General features: G+C 37.6%; 1 protein-coding gene across 4 annotated transcripts in view; it reads left to right on the top strand.

The window, feature by feature from the left end:
• Positions 1 to 18,297, top strand: part of ATP11C (ATPase phospholipid transporting 11C) — a 167,916-nt gene extending 149,619 nt beyond the window's left edge. Inside the window, exons 25-29 of one of the 4 annotated variants that reach the window (XM_065915266.1) lie at positions 339 to 404; positions 2,712 to 2,815; positions 6,195 to 6,348; positions 12,695 to 12,799; positions 15,773 to 18,297. In XM_065915266.1, coding sequence (XP_065771338.1) covers positions 339 to 404; positions 2,712 to 2,815; positions 6,195 to 6,348; positions 12,695 to 12,796 — 426 coding nt within the window. In that variant the 3' untranslated portion in view covers positions 12,797 to 12,799; positions 15,773 to 18,297. Of the gene's footprint in view, positions 1 to 338; positions 405 to 2,711; positions 2,816 to 6,194; positions 6,349 to 6,467; positions 6,535 to 12,694; positions 12,800 to 15,772 lie in introns of all 4 variants that reach the window. The other 3 variants (XM_065915265.1, XM_065915262.1, XM_065915263.1) reach the window with 3 other exon arrangements.
• The last annotated feature ends 2,071 nt before the right edge of the window (positions 18,298 to 20,368 follow it).

The following is a 20,368-nucleotide window of genomic DNA, read 5'->3' on the forward strand; positions in this document are numbered from 1 at the left end:
GTGTAGAGACAGGAGACATCCAAATGAGTTGTCTTATGAACATTACTGGTAGTGAAATAGAATTTTTCCTGCCTATATCATGCTAGTCTGTTCTTTGTTTTATGCTACATGGAATCATGAAATAAACCCTACCAACCACACACATGGTGTACCTCTTCAAGAAAATTTAGGCTCACAGTAAAAGCCTGTAACATATTGACCTGATCTTTTGAGCAGGTATTTCCCTAAACAATTTATATAAAAATCCTTGTCAGTTACACACAAGATTAAACTGGCTGTTTATTGTTTTAAGCAGGCTTGTGTATTCATGGTACATGTAATTGTTGAATGTTTTTCAGGTATATGGAAACTGGACTTTTGGAACCATTGTTTTTACAGTCTTAGTATTCACCGTAACTCTGAAGGTTAGATTTTTATTATTCAAGTATATTTAACACCATTTTTTAAAATACTTTATGGTCTTATATATCTTTTTTGTCTTCTAATCCTAATTTTTACTGTGAGCTGTTATTCAAGTTTGAATGCTTATTAAAATTATGTGTGGTATTAGAGATTTGGACGTTTGTATACTATTTGTGATCCATTTTTTCCCCACAATATTGTCTATCCTCTTTTTTTTTTTAATACATGATACTTATATTGGAAATCTCTTCCTTTGTTCCTGCTTTTTTTGAGATGTTATGAGAAGTGGTATATAAATGTACTGTGAGTGTGTGTGTGTTTCCATGTTAAATACTTGAATATTTTTTATAAAGTTATATATCTGTTTAAGAAGGCCAGTCCTTAAAGGAATTTGGATACTTAAGACAGTTGAATATAGGTGTCCATGAGCAAAAGAGCTTGTCCCAAAGAGCTTGTGATTATTCATATTTTTTCATATTCAGTAATTATTATTCAATAATTCAATAATAATTGTTATTATCATTATAGTGATGATATTTCATAGAATGTTCAGTATTCATCACTGAAATCTACCCATATTAGTGATGAAATGCATAAGAATATATGGCAGGTAACATACAAGGAAAGCAGTTTTGGCAATATCATTGTCATTAACATGCAGCCATGTAATAATGCTGTATGCTGAATACTGCCCTTAAGACTCATGAGTTGGGCCACCATTACAGTTGAAGGTATAATCAAATTATGTTGATCATTCCAGTAATAAACACCTCACATGGAGTCCAAGAATGAGTACCTTTAAATGAATTTCATTCTGCCCATTGATCAGAACTAGATTCAAAAGTATAATTGACAAAGGACCTCTAACCATTTCCCCTCTGCATTTTTATACATGGTCCATTTGTCGTACTGAATAGAACTAACATGTTTGCATTCTTCATGTACTATTTCAGTGATATTTTAGGCTTGCAAAAGAAAATGTTGCAATTCAACTCGGTTTAGCCACTTACTAGCTGGGTGTCCTTGGGCAAGTGACCTTGTTTCTCAGCACTTCTATTTCCTCTTCTATAAAATAGAAATAAAAGAACCACCTACCTCCCCTGGGATTTTTTATGAGAAGTCAATTAGTGAATATAAAGCAGTTAAAGTAGTGTCTGGCACATAGAATAAGATTGGTACAATAGATGCTAATTATTATTATTTACTATTATATTTCATAGGATCATGACTTAAAAGGGGATTCTCTCCACCCTTTTTTACCCCTGACCTTGTATGTGGCCCCAGGGCCTTCAAGCACCCTTCATAGTTAAAGTTGGCTTTATTGCAACATTTCTCACCCATCTCTGAAAAGCTATCCAGTCCCTCTTCTTTGCATGAGTATTACTGTGACATGTTTCCTAGCAGCTTGGTTGGGGGTGGGGTGGAGGAAATTCAAGACTGGGCTGCATTAACAATGTTACCAATATCCTATTTATGAATGAGCGACTATTAACAGAGAGCTGAGGAGCAGGGTGTCAGAACAGCAAGTAACAAAACGGACACCACCTCCTCTTCAAGAACGAAATGCCCTGGATAGTAAGCATTGTGGCCCAGAAATTTTAAGAAAGCAGAGTGAACCATACTTTTTATTTTTAGATTGCATGTGAAAATCCCAGGTGCCACAGTCAGAAGAAACAATCAATCCTGAAGGAAGCATGAAAGGATTAAAATCTCAGGCAGTTGAAAAGGTTATTGATTTAATGGAGTAGCTGTGGGGTTTGCAATTGAAAGGCATGTTACATAGACCCGCAATCTGTGGTTCCATGATGCCTGATATGTAGAGCTAGTAGCCTTTGCATTTAGTAACCCCCCATATGTTGTGTTTGAGGTCTCATGACTTCTTTGTGTAGTTGGTCTTTTCTTCCTAGCTACTCTTTCCCTCTTCTCCTGATCCTCGGTATACCTGCCTCCACCAGCTAGGCCTTCTCTTTTTGCCGTCAGCTTCCTGACCACCACCACTTAAGGACATGGGGGCTTCAGTGTCCGGGATCTTACCATGACCTCATTCCTTGTCCTTCCTTCAATAGTGAGGCATCTGCAGTGGGTACTTGCTTGTCCACACCTCCATGCCTGTACTCTGGAGTCTAAATATCTTTGGGCAGAGCTCTTTGGGAAGCCTGGGTTCTGTTCTTCTAGTGCTGTTCAGCTTTAGTTGCCTGGCCCAAGCTGGATCCTCCCACAGGTATCATGTATGGGTTATTGAATGCCACCGGACACTGCCTGGTGTGGTGTGTACACATCATGAAATTTCTTGTGTTGTATCTTTTCAGCTCGCCTTGGATACTCGTTTCTGGACATGGATCAACCACTTTGTGATTTGGGGTTCTTTAGCATTTTATGTATTTTTCTCATTCTTCTGGGGAGGAATTATATGGTAAGCAACTAAACATGTGGGAGTGATATGTAAATATTAAGAATATGTATATTGTATATGCCAACATTAATTATACTTTTAAAGTTTTGATTATATAAGACGACAAGTCTTCAATATTAATGGACTGGAAGTTACTTCTAGCCAGTAATGCTGCTAATTTCAGGTGAGATTCTAAATGTAAGTTTATAGACTGCACAAATTACTCAAAAGACTTTTTGACCTTCCTTCTGGTAGCCCTTGTGCAAATCTTTCAGCTTGAAGATATATAAACATCTCTCTGTGAAGTGAAACTAATTTCTAGCATGGCCTCTCCCATATGATTTCCAGTGGAAATACTCATCCTATGAAATTTCTGTACAGTGTAGTGGCCAAGAGATACAGCCTTATCCATGTGGACCCTGTTCTCCGTTTATGGTATATCACTCTCATTCTTGCTACAACAGATGTGCTCAAGGTACAGAATATGTGTCACTGAATACTCAGAGGGTTATACCTTGAAATCACCATCCCATTGTTTTGGAGAAGGTAAAGATGGACTCTGCAGCTTGGATTTAAAGTTTATCCCATTCATCTTGGTTCAGTAGATGTTTATTCGGAATCCATTTTGCATGAGGCACTCTATGGGATACAGCAATGAATAGGCTGTACCCCTGCCTCAAGAAGACGAGAGTCCAGTGAGTGCACATAAGCTGTGATTGGGAGAGTCATTAGAAATTAAAATCAGAGTTTCATCTCCTTTCCTTACTGCCAGAGGCCTATATTTTATTTTTAAATATCACAGTTGTTTTCATTCATTGATGATTTCCCCTGACAAGGAAACCAGCAGCAGAGAACAGGGCTAAAGCAAGCCATTGGTTGAAATTCTGAGCATACATATTTTCACTGGTTTGAGCAAAATCGTACATACAGAACATTCCACATTATCACAGAGGACCATGTTTATGTCCCTTGAGACTTAATTAGAAGAAACTCGTACTGTTTTAGAAAGCTTTTTAAAATAAAAGCCTCAAGTAATAAAAATATGGAAAACCGAATCACTTACGGAAGTAGCAACTCCAGAAAGTATACTTAGAGCATTTATTTGACACCTTTATTTGAAGCAGTAACACTGAAGGAAGTCTCTATTTTTTTAATAATATACAAATGAACCAAAGTTGATTAACCAAATGTGATATACAATAGTAAGATCTGCCCACAGGACCATAATTCTGTCTAGTAATCTGTGTAGTCAGCATCTGAAATAATTGTGCAAAATTTCCTCAAGAATGAAATGTTTCTAGCAAACTGAACCAGTTTCTCACTCTCTCCAGACTGTTCCTTATTGATTAAAACGAATCCTTGACATGATTTAAAATATCACCATACCTGTTTCTATTGATTAGAGATGCTTACTGAAAATGAAATGTGAATGAATCTTTGTTTTACTTTCTTGCTTCTAGTGCTGTCCTTAAGTAGACCTGTCTGAGTTGAGCTACTACATGAATATAAAATTTATATTAATCATACATCAACTAGCAAAATGTGACTAGAAACGATAAAACTTCAGCTGAATGCTGATTGCAGCTAGTCTCCAGACATGCTCAACCCTGAGGCATCATGACTAACCTCTCTTCAGGGACAAGCAGTGAGAACGTTTTCTGAGCTCCAAACCCCTTCTAAAAATAATATCTTTTGTTTTTTACTGCTCCCTTGCAAGACTCCATAGATGCTGTCAAAATCAGAAAAAAAACTATGGAGCTTTTAGAAACAGAGTATTATGGATATTATGCAAAGGAATACCCAGTAACTAGCAGTCAGAATTGTCTGCTGCACCCTTACTGTGTCTTAGCTGCCTGGAACGTTTGTCAGGGTGCTTTTCTGCATTAGAGTGGGACTTGAGCTCTGTGGAAATCTTTTCTCTATGGTAGGAGCCTTAGAAAACTCTAAGTTTCTCCACCTTACTATTCTCACAATCTAGTGCCCTGTGAAAGTCACTCAGTCATGTCCAACTGTTTGTGACCCCATGAACTATACAGTCCATGGAATTCTCCAGGCCAGAATACTGGAGTGGGTAGTCGTTCCCTTCTCCAGGGGATCTTCCCAACCCAGGGATCCAACCCAGGTCTCCCACATTGCAGCCAGATTCTTTACCAGCTGAGCCACCAGGGAAGCCCAAGAATGCTAGAGTGGGTAACCTATCCCTTCTCCAGCGGATCTTCCTGACCCAGGATTCAAACGAGGGTCTCCTGTATTGCAGGTGGATTCTTTACCAACTGAGCTACTAGGAAGCCCCACAATCTAGTGGGTAATAGGTCCACATATATTCCACAGTCTAGTCCTCATCTGTGTAGAGCCATGAACTTGATGTGATCATGTTATGTTGCATGACAGTGCACAAACATCAGTGTTTAAGTGAGAAACCAGTGTATCTTATTATTTTTATTAATGTGCGTAATGGGGATTCCTTTTAATGCAACAGGCAGCTTCAGTAACACTTCTGTTTCATATAACAGGAACTGATTTGCTTTTCCATTATCTTCAGTGAGCACTATTTGTCATCTACTAAATGGGACCAACCACTTACATACCTAAGGCTCCTAATCCAAGGATAGTTTGGTACATGCCCTGAGCTCAAGCAGCTGCTTTGCGCTTCCTCCCCCTCAGCTTCAGACCACATTCATGCTAACGTAGTGAACCTCTCAGTGGTTCAGCTCAGACAGGGAAGGGCAACTGGCTGGACTTCTCAGTGGCCGCCTAATGGTTCAGTGGATGACTAAACCCAGCAGAATGTAGCATCCTCCTGGCTTTCTGGACCCCAAGGCTTAATGTGTGATTAGCAATATTCTTCTGGCAACCTACTTTGCACACTCTGGTACTCAGTATATATTTGTAGATGAGAATGGTAAATTCCTCACATTTGAGAGAGAAAAACTACAGCCCTTATTATGCTTACATAGGGGTTTTGCGGAGGTGGGGCAGTAATAAAAATGTCTTTTAAATTTCCAAATGTAGAGCACAAATCCTTTCTTACATTAATAAAACAGCCAAGGAAGTAAAATGTTTGTTAACATAAAAGTTAATCATCATTTCTCTTGAATATGTCAGAAGTGCCAGCATTTACTAATGCAAATAAATACTCTCCAGTTGGCAACCTTAAAATAGATCACTTAGTTGTTTTCAAGTCAAGTGCATTTTCCCCTTTGATTATCATCCCTTTTCTTTCCAAACATTTAGTAAATGAAATCTGTTTACTACTTTTGGTCATTCTAAAGAAGATTATTTTTATTAATGTATATAATGAGGATTCCTTTTAAATGCAACAGATAGTTGCGGTAACATTTCTGTTTCATATAACAGGAACTGATTTGCTTTCCCATTATGTATTTTCTTTCCACTCTAGGCCATTCTTGAAACAACAGAGAATGTATTTCGTATTTGCTCAAATGCTGTCATCTGTATCCATATGGTTGGCCATAATTCTTCTAATATTTATCAGCCTTTCCCCTGAGATTCTCCTGATAGTATTAAAGAGTGTAAGAAGAAGAAGTGCCAGGGTAAGAACTAACTTTATATTATAACCTGATTTTTGTAAGGGGCTTCAATATCTGCCATGAACTAAAAACTTTATTTAGAGAATTGCCTTAGTTACAGCATGTTAAACCCCTCCTTACAGGTTCATCACTTAATTTCCTCTTCTGCATAAAAAGTATAATAAAAAACTTCGTTATCCAATGCAGGTGGTAAGTAGATTCCTTAATAGTGTTCTATGTGACCTTTAGCGATCCATATGGAGTATCTCATATGCTCCATATGGAACTTTAAACAGAAAAAAATGATTTTTTTTTTATTTAGCCTAGAATTTTCACGCTGGGAATTTCCACACCAACGTTTCAGCTTTTTTCTTTTTTTTTTTTTTAAACAAAGCATTCAAGCTTTAACCTTAGAAATTTCTCTGTGGGTTGTTTTCAGATTTTTTTTCAGTTGATAATCCCAATTTGCCTCTTTCAAACCTTTCCCCTTCCTTTAATTATAGTGCTGCTTAATCTCTGTGCTGCTTCTAGCCCTGTCTGTCCAGCAGTAGATTTAAACCAGAGAGAATTCCCTGGATGTGGTTTCTACATCCTTCCCCTCTCGAACACACTTGTAAAAATGTAAAATGGTTTTATGAGTGTGTTTTTATTTTTGCTGCTTATATGGTAAATTTTTTGCAGCAATCAGAAGTTATTACCCTCTGTCAGCCTAATCGCTTGGGCCTGCATTGTCTGATATCTGTTGAACATTTCTTAAAAAGCCTTTAAACTGAAAAAGGTAGATTAGCCTAGAAAAATAAAACTTCTGGCAAATTTTGACCTACAGGTTAAGTAAATATGTCATATTCCTGCCAACACTAGCTAATTTTGCCCAACAAAACCCTATTTTGATCATACTGACACCAATTAGATCTTATAGCCCCTCCAAGGCAGTATTTTCAAGAAGTAGTCTAAGGTATATCTACCTGATCTGCTTGATTAAATTTGCCAGTTTAACCAGAAAACTGGTTCATCTTGATTTTTTTTCCTATTGGTAGATTCCAGTGGTTGGCATCATGTAGAATAGGGAACTACAATGACTATAGTGGGAAAATCTTCAGTGATTGGGTGTATAAGAGAGAAGCTTCATGATCCAAGTCAGTATCAACCCCAATGAAAAACAACAGATTATCAGTGGCACAAGCCACATTGATTCATGGTATAAACTGGTCAATCACTATATGGTTAGGTGGTCAGGACTGGCCTTAATTCCGTGCTTCTGCATGCCTTATGGATGAAAGTGGACACAGTAACATTAACCTAGCTAAAACCACATTAATCTCTCTCTAATCCTTCCAGTAGACCCCCTACTGACTCCCTCCAGCCTGATGTTTAGTCTTAGAATGGGAAAGTGGCATTTATTTGTCTGATTATACTTTAATACCAGTTGGACAGGGGTATAACAGGTTACTTCTCTAATGGCTCAAGTGGCAATTTGTATGAAACCAAATTTTTAAAATGTCACAGTAAGAAATATTTTGGTGCCTTGTCATAATAGAGATTTGTCTACAAAGAATCTCTGTATTTGGAAATATACTCTGAGGAGCTCCTTGATGTTTTTCTTATTTGGGGTAATGGAGCTCATGCTAAACAATGGCTCACAGCCAGCTTATAAATTGACAAAGCTTCATCCTCTAAAGATGAGACAAAAAATCTCAGAAATCAAAACCTTCAAACATAATATCTTATCCTCTTCCTTAGGCCCTTTAAAAAAAATGACACTGGCTGGACGTGACTTACATAAATGGCCATTAAATGGAGGGGTGCTACAAGGCAGTCACAAATAAAGACTTAGAACATTTTCTTTCCATGCAAACAGCAAATTCCAGACTTCTTTTGAAAGAAAGCATGGAGTTCTTGGCCTGCAGCCCTTTTTACTTAGCAGTGTAGAGTATTTCCAGGGTTTAGCATGAACTTTGTTTGCCATGAATTATGTCCATGATAGGAGAAATTCTAGTGTCTGTGCTGTAGCTTGGCATGCTGATGTGCTAGAACAACCAGGAGAATTTCCATAATCACCTTCATTCATTCATTCATTTATTCCTGTCATCATTGAACCAGTGAACATGTGTTGAACCACCTACTGATGAACATCTCTCTTAAACATCCAAAGTCTGAAAGGCTAAATGGTTTTTCAGACTCTATGGAATTTTGAAACTTGCAGATGAGACAGAACATTGCGGGCACTCATCAGCACTGCCTTTTTTTTCCCCCCTTGTGAGAAAATGCAAGAGCAAAGTAGTGCATATCAATGCATAAAGGGCAACTGAAACATGGCAGCCATGACTACTCTGAAAAGTCATATCTATTTACACAAGGCTCTAGTTGGCCACATCAAAGAGGCAGAGGCCACTTCGAAGATCTTTCTTTAAAGAAAGAGTATCTTAAAGGCTTCTCTGGTGGCTCAGATGGTAGAAAAAAATCTGCCTGCTCTGTGGAAGGCCCAGATTCAATCCTTGGATTGGTAAGATCCCCTGGAGAAGGAAATGGCTACCCATGCCAGTATTCTTGCCTGGAGAATTCCATGGACAGAGGAACCTGGTGGGCTACAGTCCATGAGGTTGCAAAGAGTTGGACACAACTGAGCAACTCACACTTCAGTGAGCAACAGTCTGACATTCTGGGTGACTTCCTACTTACCCAGTATCCCTTGCTAAGACATTGGCCTCATTTAAAGAACAGCAAAAGATTCTTTTACACTGGGTCCACCTCATTCCTGAGAGGCTCCCTAATGGGCTAGAGTGTGTGTCTCTAGCTAGAAGTAGAAGATACCCCTGACTTCAACCAGTATAGGTCAGATCCTTTGCAGGGAGAGCCAGAAATGCCTGTGGCAAGTAGACTGTTTATGCTATTTGCCTGTGAGTCTTGGCAGCTGCTTTAAGAAGGGAACTCAGTAGTGGATAGAGAAAATGTCTCCAAGGCGTTTGAGAAGGAAGCTAAGCCATTTACATTTAACTGTTGTAGAAGCAACCTTCTGTTGAATTCCATTCAATTCAGAACACTTTTGCCCGAGGGTCCAGGGTAAGCTAGCTGCTGTCCTAGGTTGATCATTGCAGCTCACAAGGAGCTCTCACTCTAGTTGAGTTATAAAGGGATTATTTGGAACACTTCTGGAAGCAGGTATAAACAGAATAGTAGTGTCAATAATATGGCTTGTAACACAGCTGAGCCATCCCAGGGTCCAAGTCACTACCTCCAGAAGCCTCCGGTCAAAAGGCCAGTCGCAGCCCCCACCATAGCTGAGTTCTGTCTTGATACTAGCAGTATAAAAGAACTCTGCTATCTTCGAAAATAGATTCCCTCAGATTAACAGATTAACTCACGGGGTAAATACATTTTCACACCCTTATTTTCAGCAGCATAGTTAATTTTTGAGCTAAAATCCCATCATTAAGGATCATAGGGCTTTTCTTTAGCTTCTATGCTGCCAACAAGTGTATGATGAAACTATCATTGAGCACTGAACAGTGGGTACAGCAGATAACTCTTCAAAGGAAATATAAAGTTTAGGATTTGGGGTACTTCGAAAAGCTGTGTCCTTTCTCAGCACTTTTGTTGAACTGGCTCTTAATCAATGAAATACACCTGAACCCTCTAGCCAACTAGTGAATACCAGTTACCATTTCTGGCGTAGGAATTTTCCATCTATCTTTATGTTAAGTTTTCCCATGGAAACTACCATGATCAAAAGGAGGCTTGATTTTGCCTAGTAGACATGGAAACACTATAATGTAGTGAGAATGGATGCAGCAACATGGCTATACCTTGCAGGTGACGTCTGCACAAACGAAAGCAAACATTCAGTTACACAGGGAGCTCTTTGAGAGCGGCAGCCTGGAGAAGGAAGAATGTCAGGTATCTGCGCAAAATTCCCCGAGAAAGCACTTTAGAGAATACAGTTGCTTCTTCAGTAACAATGGTGACTGATGATGACTTTTGAAATCCTTACAGTGTCTCATACAACTTGAGCTCTAAGGGTAACAGCCCTGTGATCTAGATTAGACAAAAATAAAGTTGAATCTTAACATCGTGGCTGTGGAGGTGGACCTTTATGCATTGGCCTCTTTGACAGACTGCTAATTGAGCCCGTGTCAAAGCTCCCTAGATGACTGCAAAGGAATGTGGAAATTTCATACTGTTTTGTTTGTTATCTCTCACGCTTCTACCCCCGCTACCTGCCCCCGACCAATTGCTAGCTGTATCAATTTTTTATTGCTTTACTCTTTTCATGCTCTCTACTGCCTTCTGTACTCTCATATTTCTGTTTTCCTTTATAAAGTAGCCTATAAATCCCTAAAATTTCTACTTCATAGAAAAACTTTTATCTCCGACAGTTGGATACAAGGTTCTGAGCACACCAAAATGTGTTTCAAGTTACACTCTTAAATAGATATTTTAAACATAGGGTGGGGAGTTTGGTATCATGTTAATCTTGTTGCAAGGTTGGTTTTTGCCTACAAAGAAGAAGGTGAACAAGTAAAAATTTTTTCTCAGAAACTAAATATTAATCTCTCTAGCTTTTATCAATTGGTAATTTGCATGTTACCAACATGTCACCAATTTTATTAAGGTAAAATATGAACAGGAGAAATGTAGTTATGTTAAAGCATATATGAATAAATAAAATTTTTCCTTTGAAAGTATAAACGTTTATTAGACTCTGCTAGATATATGTGTTACTTTAGCTGGTTTCTTTTTGTTAAGCCTATTTCTATTAGTCGCTAAGTAGATAATATGGGTAATCTTGATTAGCAGAATCGTTAAGCTCATTCCCGTAGCTCACCACTCACCACTCATCTGTTTTGCTAGAACAATGCCATACCAAGTCTATAAATTAGCCTACAACTTCAGACACAGAATAAGGGGGAAAAAACTGACCTATTAGGTTTTAAGTCATTGATTTTCACTTTTTCTTAGTGTTTTAAAGGAAAAATTCATAGCTCTTCAGGCAACGCTTTTAAAGAGTCTACAGGAAAAAAGGGGGGAAACCAATCAAATTATGTTAGAATAAAGGAAGTTAAGCTTTGGTTCAGAGGTAAATGGTACTAAAGTGTGGTTTCACCAACAGTTTTTCCATTATTTAGTTTTGATTAGGTTTTTAACCTGAAAATGCCCAAGGACAATCAGTCCGTATTACATGTGTGCAATTGGACAAGGTGAGATAGTTACTTGAAGATAGGTTGGTGATGGATCCTGAGCATAGCTCTCTGATCATTGAATTTTAAACAATGTAAATTAGTGAATTAATGATTAGAGATGAGCTTTATTTCAGTGAGAAACATACTTTTAAATTATTTTATTCAAAATAGTCAATATTCCCATGAACCAAAAGTTTTTAAATTGACATACAGAGAAATAGCAGTTTGCTCATACAATAAACTATTCCTAACTCTAACTCTACTTTTACTTCAGAAAGTAACGTCTTTAAAACTAACGTCATTTCGACTTCTAATTCTCAAGGTTTCTTTTTAAATGTCTTACATTTCAGAGAATATTTACTTTTTCCTTTCTTTTTGGTTTCTGCATTTCTCTTTTTTCTACTGCAATTTTCCACCTTTTGTGCAATTGTGAACAAGGTAACGAAACGCCTCCCTTCCTCAGGAACATCTACTATCTTCATGCTTTCTCAAACTTCCAGCAATCACAGTTTCTCTTGGAGTGAATAAGGTGATTTCCTTTCTTAATGTACCAACTTGCTTGCATTCTCATTTGCTTGACACCATTTTCTGATTCTTTATGAAAAATTCTCATGACTCATCTTTATATCTTCTATTTGATACTTAAGAATATTTTGCCATTTTCCTTAATCATTTGTTCACCTTCTCAAATTGTCACACTGGAGAATCAAAAACCTGGACTGTAAGTCCGTAGTCCCACTGGTTCCTGGTACACAGTAGAAGCCACAGCGTGTTAGAGTTAGTCTGTTCACTAAGATAGGAATGTTTTGCACAAATTTCTTTTTGTTCAATACATTCAGAGTACCGGAACAACTCTCAGAGGTGTTCACCAAAAGGATGGTAAGGTTTACTAATCAAACCATATTGCCTTCATCTACCACATAACTTACCAGTGTCATTTCAAAAACTCAAGTTTGCCACGTACTACTAATGTCTGTATTCTACCATGAAAACAATTCAATGCGAGGTGGAGACTTTCTTAGGTCTTTAAGTGTATTCATTTAAATGTTATGCATTTGCTATAGTATAATCATGTGTACCTTTGGCCAGAAGAGTAGTCTTATAGGAAATGATTTTTTTTCTTCCTACATTTTTATCACCAGGTAGGTTACCAATCTTTAAATGCTTTAAGTATCTTTACCTCACTATTACAGAGCAATCTAAGCTGTAAAAAGGCATCTGACTCATTATCCACCAGACCTTCAGTCAGACCTCTTCTTTTACGAACATTCTCAGATGAATCTAATATATTTTAACAGGTACCTAGTGTTAAAACAAGTGGGCTGGCTTTAAAGAAACAGATTAACAGCATTATAAAGAAAAAATGAAAATATCACTCTCTAAATTTTCTCTGCTGTTGGTGTGGTGAACTTTATACTATTCTTTGAAAAAAATATAAAGATGCATTACTTGGAATATGGGGAAGTACATATTTTAAATTTGCTAAGCCCCAAAATAAAATTTTATGCATTTTCCAGAGCCGAAGAGTAATACAATATATTTAATTTGTAAGGGGCATGTAAGGCACATGAGAAGGCTTGTTACCACTGATAAGGAAATATAATTGGATTTTAAAAGATCATTTGGAAAATTAAAAATAAATATTCCAAAATTGCATCTGTATAGTATCAAGTCAGTTTTAGTATTGCATGTTCTTTTGGGAATTATGTGGAAATAATTCAATGTGTCTGTACCTCCATGTGCTATGTCTGTGTTTGCAGGTGTATATTTATGTCCTTGTAAATGTCCGATCCCCAAGTGTATGGTAATGAACCAATCTACTCTAATCACTTTCTGTAGTGTCAAGTTTTATTCAAACTAAGTATTTCAACTTTCAGAGGTGAAAGCTTTCCTAGCCATTCAGGGGGATGCTAGCCTAATCATTTAGAATGCATCATAATTAACTTTTCCAAAAGTGAGTAAATTCATCATATAACATGTTATTTCATTTACCTCCCCGCCCCCAAAAAAATATTTGGAAGGAATTGATATACCATGGGAGGAATCTTTGAAGTCAGAATGACTCCTCTATGTGTATTTTGTTTCCCACTGCAGGGGCCTTTGTCACCCCAGGCCTTTCAAGGTGTTTTATCCCTCCATGGGTGTTTAAAGTACTTCATGAATGAGGTTTACAAATTTGTCAACTTAGAAACAATTCCGCACAGCTTAGGGCAGGGCGTCTTTCATGCACACAAAAAATTAATGATCATCATGAATGACATTGCACATCAGTTCACTTTGTAGCTAACAATTGTGAGGCCACTTCATAGGCCCATTTTTTCATCAGCTATCAGCTTCCCTACCCTTCAGCAAAGAATAAAAATTGAGCTAAAAAATTGAACCCATTGGTTCTTTTGTCTCCAACAGTTCATAACAGTCTGTATCTGCAGTGTTATTTTGGGAGGCAACTCATTTTGTCTCAGTCTACCTCCTTTTACCCAGTTGGAGTGACTCAGTTCAGTTGCTCAGTCATGTCCAACTCTTTGCGACCCCATGGACTGCAGCATGCCAGGCCTTCCTGTCCATCACCAACTCCCGGAGTTTACTCAAACTCATGTCCATTGAGTCGGTGATACCATCCAAAATATTTTCCCTCAGTAATGAATCTGCTTCCTAGTAGCCTTCAATGTCTTTGACCATCTTGTCCCAGAGAGCCATGTCCTAAGCTGTGTGGTGTATTTTAGTGAATTTTTTATCCCCCTGGATTGCTTTACTTAGCTTGGTCTGTGGTTTGGGAGACTAGGCTGGGTAGCAGACATTGCTACTGCTTTTGGTCTCTCCAGGGCCTTAACTCCTACAATGTTAAAACTAAGTAAGTTTTTGTTTTGCTTTGTTTTTTTTCAAAAACGATTGTTTTATTTTTAAAGTAATTATTTCTTCTAGGAATATATTTTCATATGACATTATTTCTTCTCCAAGGAAAAAAAATCTGGCAGTTAGTTTAGCCACCAAGTTTGTCCCTTGGTTGTTAAGGAAACTGCCTGACTCCTTAATATAAGTTCTCATGTGAATGTCAGCCTTATTTTGGTTAGTGTCAACTTGCCCCTGCTACCTGAAGAACTAATATGAGAATGTGTGTGTGTGCCAAGTTGCTTCAGTCATGTCTGATTCTTTGCGACCCTATGGACTATAACCCACCAGACTCCTCTGTCCATGGAATTCTCCAAGCAAGAATACTGGAGTGGGCTGCCATGCGCTTCTCCAGGGGATCTTCCCAGCCCAGGGTTTGAACCTGCGTCTCTTACATCTCCTGTATTGGCAAACGGGTTCTTTACCACTAGCGCTACCTAGGAAGCCCCCAGTATAAGAAAATGAAACATCAAAAGAAACGGAAGGTATTCTACAGGGCTTCTAGTCCAAGCATGGCAAGGAAGGTGCACCAAAAGGGGAAGAAAACAGTACACCCCTTAAGCCTTCCACTACCCAAGTTTTCAAAATTTGAATTTTTGAGTGTTGAATCAAGGTTAGGTTTACCTCCTTGCCAATAGAACTTGTACTTCTCCACATACCTGATTTACAGGCACCAATTCTCATGCCACATCCTAATGATAGCGTGTGATAGTGTTTAGAGGATGAAGAATCTAGATTTCCTAGGGTGGTTTCTGTGGTTTCTTTTCTAAAAAGATAATGAATAAGGAAAACAGAAGAGTCAATTGACTCAGAGATACACGATCTATCAGAAAAAAATTAATGTAGGTATTATAGAGAGGAAACATGTTTCTTTAAGTAAAAGTGCTTTCTTAACAATCTTTCAAAACTGAATATTAGAGTTTGTCATAATTAACACAACCAAAAACCAGTCATCAATTCATTCATTCATTCATGTCCTGAGAACCTGCTGTGTGCCAGACACTGGACTCAGTGCTAGAGACAGAAAGTTAAATAAAACATCCCTGTTTTCATGGGGTAAGGCTCACAGCTAGAAGGGATCCTAGTCAGCTAAGCCTCTGATGTCCTAGTGGTAACAGTTCTTAGGAGAACCCTGGAGCAATCCAAAAGCAAAAAGCAAGTCTGAATCTGTTCAGCTGACAGATGAAGAAAAGAGTAAAAACTGGTTATTGTGTCACTTTTTTCCCCAAGCATGTGAATAAAACTTGGCAGCTTTTTTAAGACAATTGGTTTACTCTCATAACAAAATTTACTACATGATTTATTTTTTTAAGTGCTAAACAGATGGTTTCACATTATTATTAAAATTAATGTTTTAACTCCGTATATTTTACATCTTTCAGAATCCGAATCTTGAACTGCCTATGTTATTGTCCTACAAGCATATTGACAGTGGTTACAGATAAGAGAGAAAGCATGAAGAAGCAACTTCAAAAAGTTACCATCTCAGGATACTTGATATGCAACAAACTAAACCACTATTTTACATCTGAGGTTCAGAATAAAATGTCCAGTAAAATACCAAATGACTCTCTTAAGCATTTATAGTTATTATAAGTAGCCATTATGGCCAAAGCTCTAAGTTATGAATTATATGAAAGTTGAAAGCAAGAATATATGGAATTTCTGACTTTAGATAGAACAACTACCAAATGGGTGCTCTTTTAACCCATGAACTCTGAATGGATTTAAATACAATAGAATAAAGTAGAAGTCGTGCAATGGGAATGAATAGAGTATGCTAATCTTACTTTTTTGCCTGGCAAAAGAAATAGGCTGTTTGGATCACATTTCTTGTTCATACTGAATGATGATCTTAAATTTTTTCAACATATGAAAGGAATACTTGAAAATATAAAAGAACTAAATCAATGCATCAGATAGTAGTTAATCCTTTCTGTTCACCCACATGCTGATTATCCTTGCCAAAAAGTGGAAAGACTGTTAACCCTGGGTATTTTTGCAAAAATCCAAAAAAAATTATTTACTTTTGTTCTTCTGAATTACACTTAATGGGTAGAAGACTACTAGATTTGAAAAGAAATCATTTCCTATCACTTCAGTGACCCTCAAAATAGTTAAGATATAACAGATTTTTCCAATATTAGTTTCACTGGGGTCAGAGGTAAAAAGGGGAAAACCACAGTTACATTAGAATGCCATTCTGAACATCAATCTTTTATAATTTTTTTTGTGGAGAGGAAGGAAGAATAGCTTATTTGAAACTGTTAACACTTTCTATTTGGAAGAGATTGCACCTGTGTGCATATGCAGCACTTTTTTTTTTTTTAACTTGGCAATTTGGGAAGGAGGAAGGGTCCATAACATGACTCTGAACATGAATGTTGTCTCTCTTAGCAAACATGGCTAGGGTAATGGTCTAACTCTAAACCACGAGATTCACCTTGGTCAAGTCCTCCACTTACTGGACTAGAGGGAGGTTATAGCCTCCTAAGGAGCTCACTTAAAACATAAAAATAAGTGTGATATGTCTTAATTAAATGTTAAAATTAAACATATACTTTTTTTTTGGATATAAGTGACTACATTTGACTCCTAGATTGAAATGGTCTTTTAAAAGGTATTTTTATTCCAGTTTCCATTTTTGGTTGTCTTTCTGGCATGCCTGTACTATTATTCGTGTTTATATTGTACCTTGATTTGGAGAAGTATTGGATTCAGTCTATACCAATGTATTTATAAAGTCCATATGACATATTTGATTCTTCCACTTACATTTTGTGTTAATGTTTAGGTGTAATTTTTCTTAAATTCTCGAAAGGACATAATTTCAGTTATCAGAACCATTCCATCATTACTGACCCTTTTTCATTATTTCATTTGTTACCATCTATCAGTATTATTTTTGAGTATTTGTTAGGTGTCATCACGCCTTCCTAAGTGTGCTGTGTTCTAGTAGCCTAGTATTTGTAGTAGTCTGCTGAAAACTAAGTCAGTATATTCTCTACCTATTCCAAAGAGCTAAAAATCAGAGCCAGGAAAGCTTTTGATGTTTTGTTGTTGTTTATGTGTTTATAATTGTTGCTGTATTATTACTGTTGTTTTACATAAGAATTATAGAGACTGTGAATACAAAGAGCCCACCTTAACTAGAGAGGCTTGTTTAATGCAGACCATTGGAGGTTTGACATCAAAATATCTAGGGTAGTAGAAATATAACTGGTGGCATGTAAAATTCCTTGCAACCTGGAAGAAAGATAAGTAAGGGGGGTATAGAGTCGTGTCTTATAAGGTACCCATTACACTGCAGCTCAAATTCACGACAATGATGTGTGATATAGCCTAGATTCTTGAAAGGGACCTGACTTGACTTTTTTAAAGATAGATATTTTATTAATGAGCTAAAAAAAGGGTTGGTGTGAGGTTAGCAGAAGTAAGCCATCCAGTATTCCTATCACTACAATCTAACCACCTTATTTTGTGCCAGAGAAACTGATAAAATGTAATAATAGGATCATAATCCCATCATTTGAATAATTTTCAACTACAAACTGTCCTTATAATTTTCATAACTGTTGTCCATTGTTTGAGGATGTTACTACTAAACTGAAAACATAAATTCCATATCTACCACATCTACACCAGCAACAGTATAAAATGTAAGCCTAAATTTGCAAAATTCATAATAATTTAGTGATGGAATTTTTTAATAACATGCAGTATATAAATGCAGATTTTATGCAAGTGTTGACAAAATCATTTTTCAGCTTACAAAATGGGACTGCAATATTACATTTTTCACTTCAGCAATTTTTTACATCATTGCTTTCTATAATGAATGTGAATGCCATCTTTTATGAATGCAACTTGCCTTTTTCATTACAGAAATTTTGTTCAATGTAATCAATAAACTTTGGTATGATATAATTGACATTTTTAGTCTCTTTTTTGTAAAGGTCCGTTTGACATAAAAGTAATATAGAAGCAATTTGGTGACGGGAAATAAGTTTCTAATTTCTGTTTTGCCTGTACAGCTCACAAAAGATTGACCATTTCTGCATGCAAACTGGCATTTGAGGGCGGTACCTAATTTGGGGACGTTCCGATATTTGGGAGTTCTGAATAAGGCTGAATCTGGTCGCTGTATATGGAAAAGTCCAGCTAAATTGGCAAATATGTATTGCTAGGTTTCTGTGTGCTAGGCAGTGCCCACTTGTTGGACGTTGTGTGATATATAGTCCATGTCTGCATCCCATTGAAATCATTTGATTCTTTTTTTTAATATTGATTTATTTATTCAGCTGTGCCAGGTCTTAGTTGCAGTACGTTGGATCTTTAGTTGTGGTATGCAGAGTCTGACTCCCCGACCCAGGATGGAACCCGGACCCCTGTATTGGGAGTGTGAAGTCTTAGCACTGGACCACCAGAGAAGTTCCTGAAATCATTTGAGTTTTAAGTAACCAAAGATGCAGGGATTTTACAGTAGAGTGTGTGTGTGTGTGTACATCTTTCTCTCCCTCGCACCCTTCCTCCTCCCTTCCTTCCCTCTGTTGTTGCTCAGCCTGCCTCTGATGCCTTGTGTGTCCCTTTCCTTGAAAAACCCTAAGAAACTAGTCACCTGGGTAGCTGGTTTCATTACATTTTTACACTTCCGTCTCTGTATTTTTATCATCTTTTAATCCTGTTAGTCTTTGACCTACATTGAGAAAATGCATTTCATCTTTTTTTGTTAAGTGGGAAATATGCTCTATGGGGAGGTGAGACTTGAGTTCAAGTTTCAGCTTTGCCACTAAAAGCCATTTCCCTCTCAATCCTCTTTTCTCTCACCTGTAAAGTGGTGTCTTGGGGGTAAGGGGAGAGCAAGTGAGGTAAAAGATCATAATTTCTTTGTAAAATGGCATTTACTAACCAGACAAATGCATTGGTATTTTTATATTAAGGGGTTTTGTTGATGCTTTGACACTTGTAATCAATAGTTGTCATTTACCAAATTTTCATACATGTGTCTTAGATTCCTTCTACCTTCTTGGAGTTAGTCTGTTTAGGTTTCCTTCCCTTCCCCCATCCAGCCTGGTAAGGCACCGCCTCACTGTGGAGTCTGCCCAGGATCGGCCAATGAAGTAAGTATTGTGACGGACTGTGTGGTTTGGCCCCTTCAGTGAGAAGCAATGCAAAGGTTAGGGGCTGAGGTTATCACTATGGTTATTCAGTGAATGTGTCCGCGACTGAAGCACTGGGTGCATACTAACGAAGCTTGAAAGCCTGAGTTCTGGGAATAGTTGTTGGGAAAATCAGGGGCTTAATTATTTCACAACATTTTTTATTTAATTTGACACATTTTTCCAGCAGCTGATGGGTAAGGAAATGTGGCCTCAGTTCCTAGTATGTGGACCTACTGTGAAAAAGCACTACTGTGAAGAGCAAAGAAGTCCTTATCCTATGGGCAGGCCACTGGCTGAACAGTGCCCCTCTTCGTGGAGCAGAGTTCCTGCTAGCCATGGGTCTTTGGCCTTGGCTCTTTGGGTAGGGAGAGACAACTGATGTTCATAGTTAAAACGCCTGCTGCTTCTTTGATCTCTTCATCAATTTGTTAAGACAGATTTCCTACCAGTAAAGTCACTAAAATCCCAGCTCATCATATAAGCTAACACTTAAGTAGCATTTACTATGTGTCAGGCCACTGTTCCACTGACTTTACATATATTCAGTGCTTTAGTAATCCCCATAACCCTATGAAATAGGTATTAACACTTTTTTGGTATCAGCTATGAGACAGCATCAGACAGGCCCAAACTGAGGGCTATTCTACACTTTAACTGGCTTATAATCATCGACATTATTAACATGATTAAAGACCAAGACCCAGGGATGTCCAGATAAAGGAAAGGAAGATGACAAGTGCAGCGTGTGATCCTCGGATCCTGGACCAGAAATTGGGACATTGGTGGGGTAATTGGTAAAGTTTGTGGTATATAGGT

This window comes from Muntiacus reevesi, chromosome X (assembly GCF_963930625.1).
Source record: "Muntiacus reevesi chromosome X, mMunRee1.1, whole genome shotgun sequence".
NCBI classification, from domain to species: Eukaryota; Metazoa; Chordata; class Mammalia; order Artiodactyla; family Cervidae; genus Muntiacus; species Muntiacus reevesi.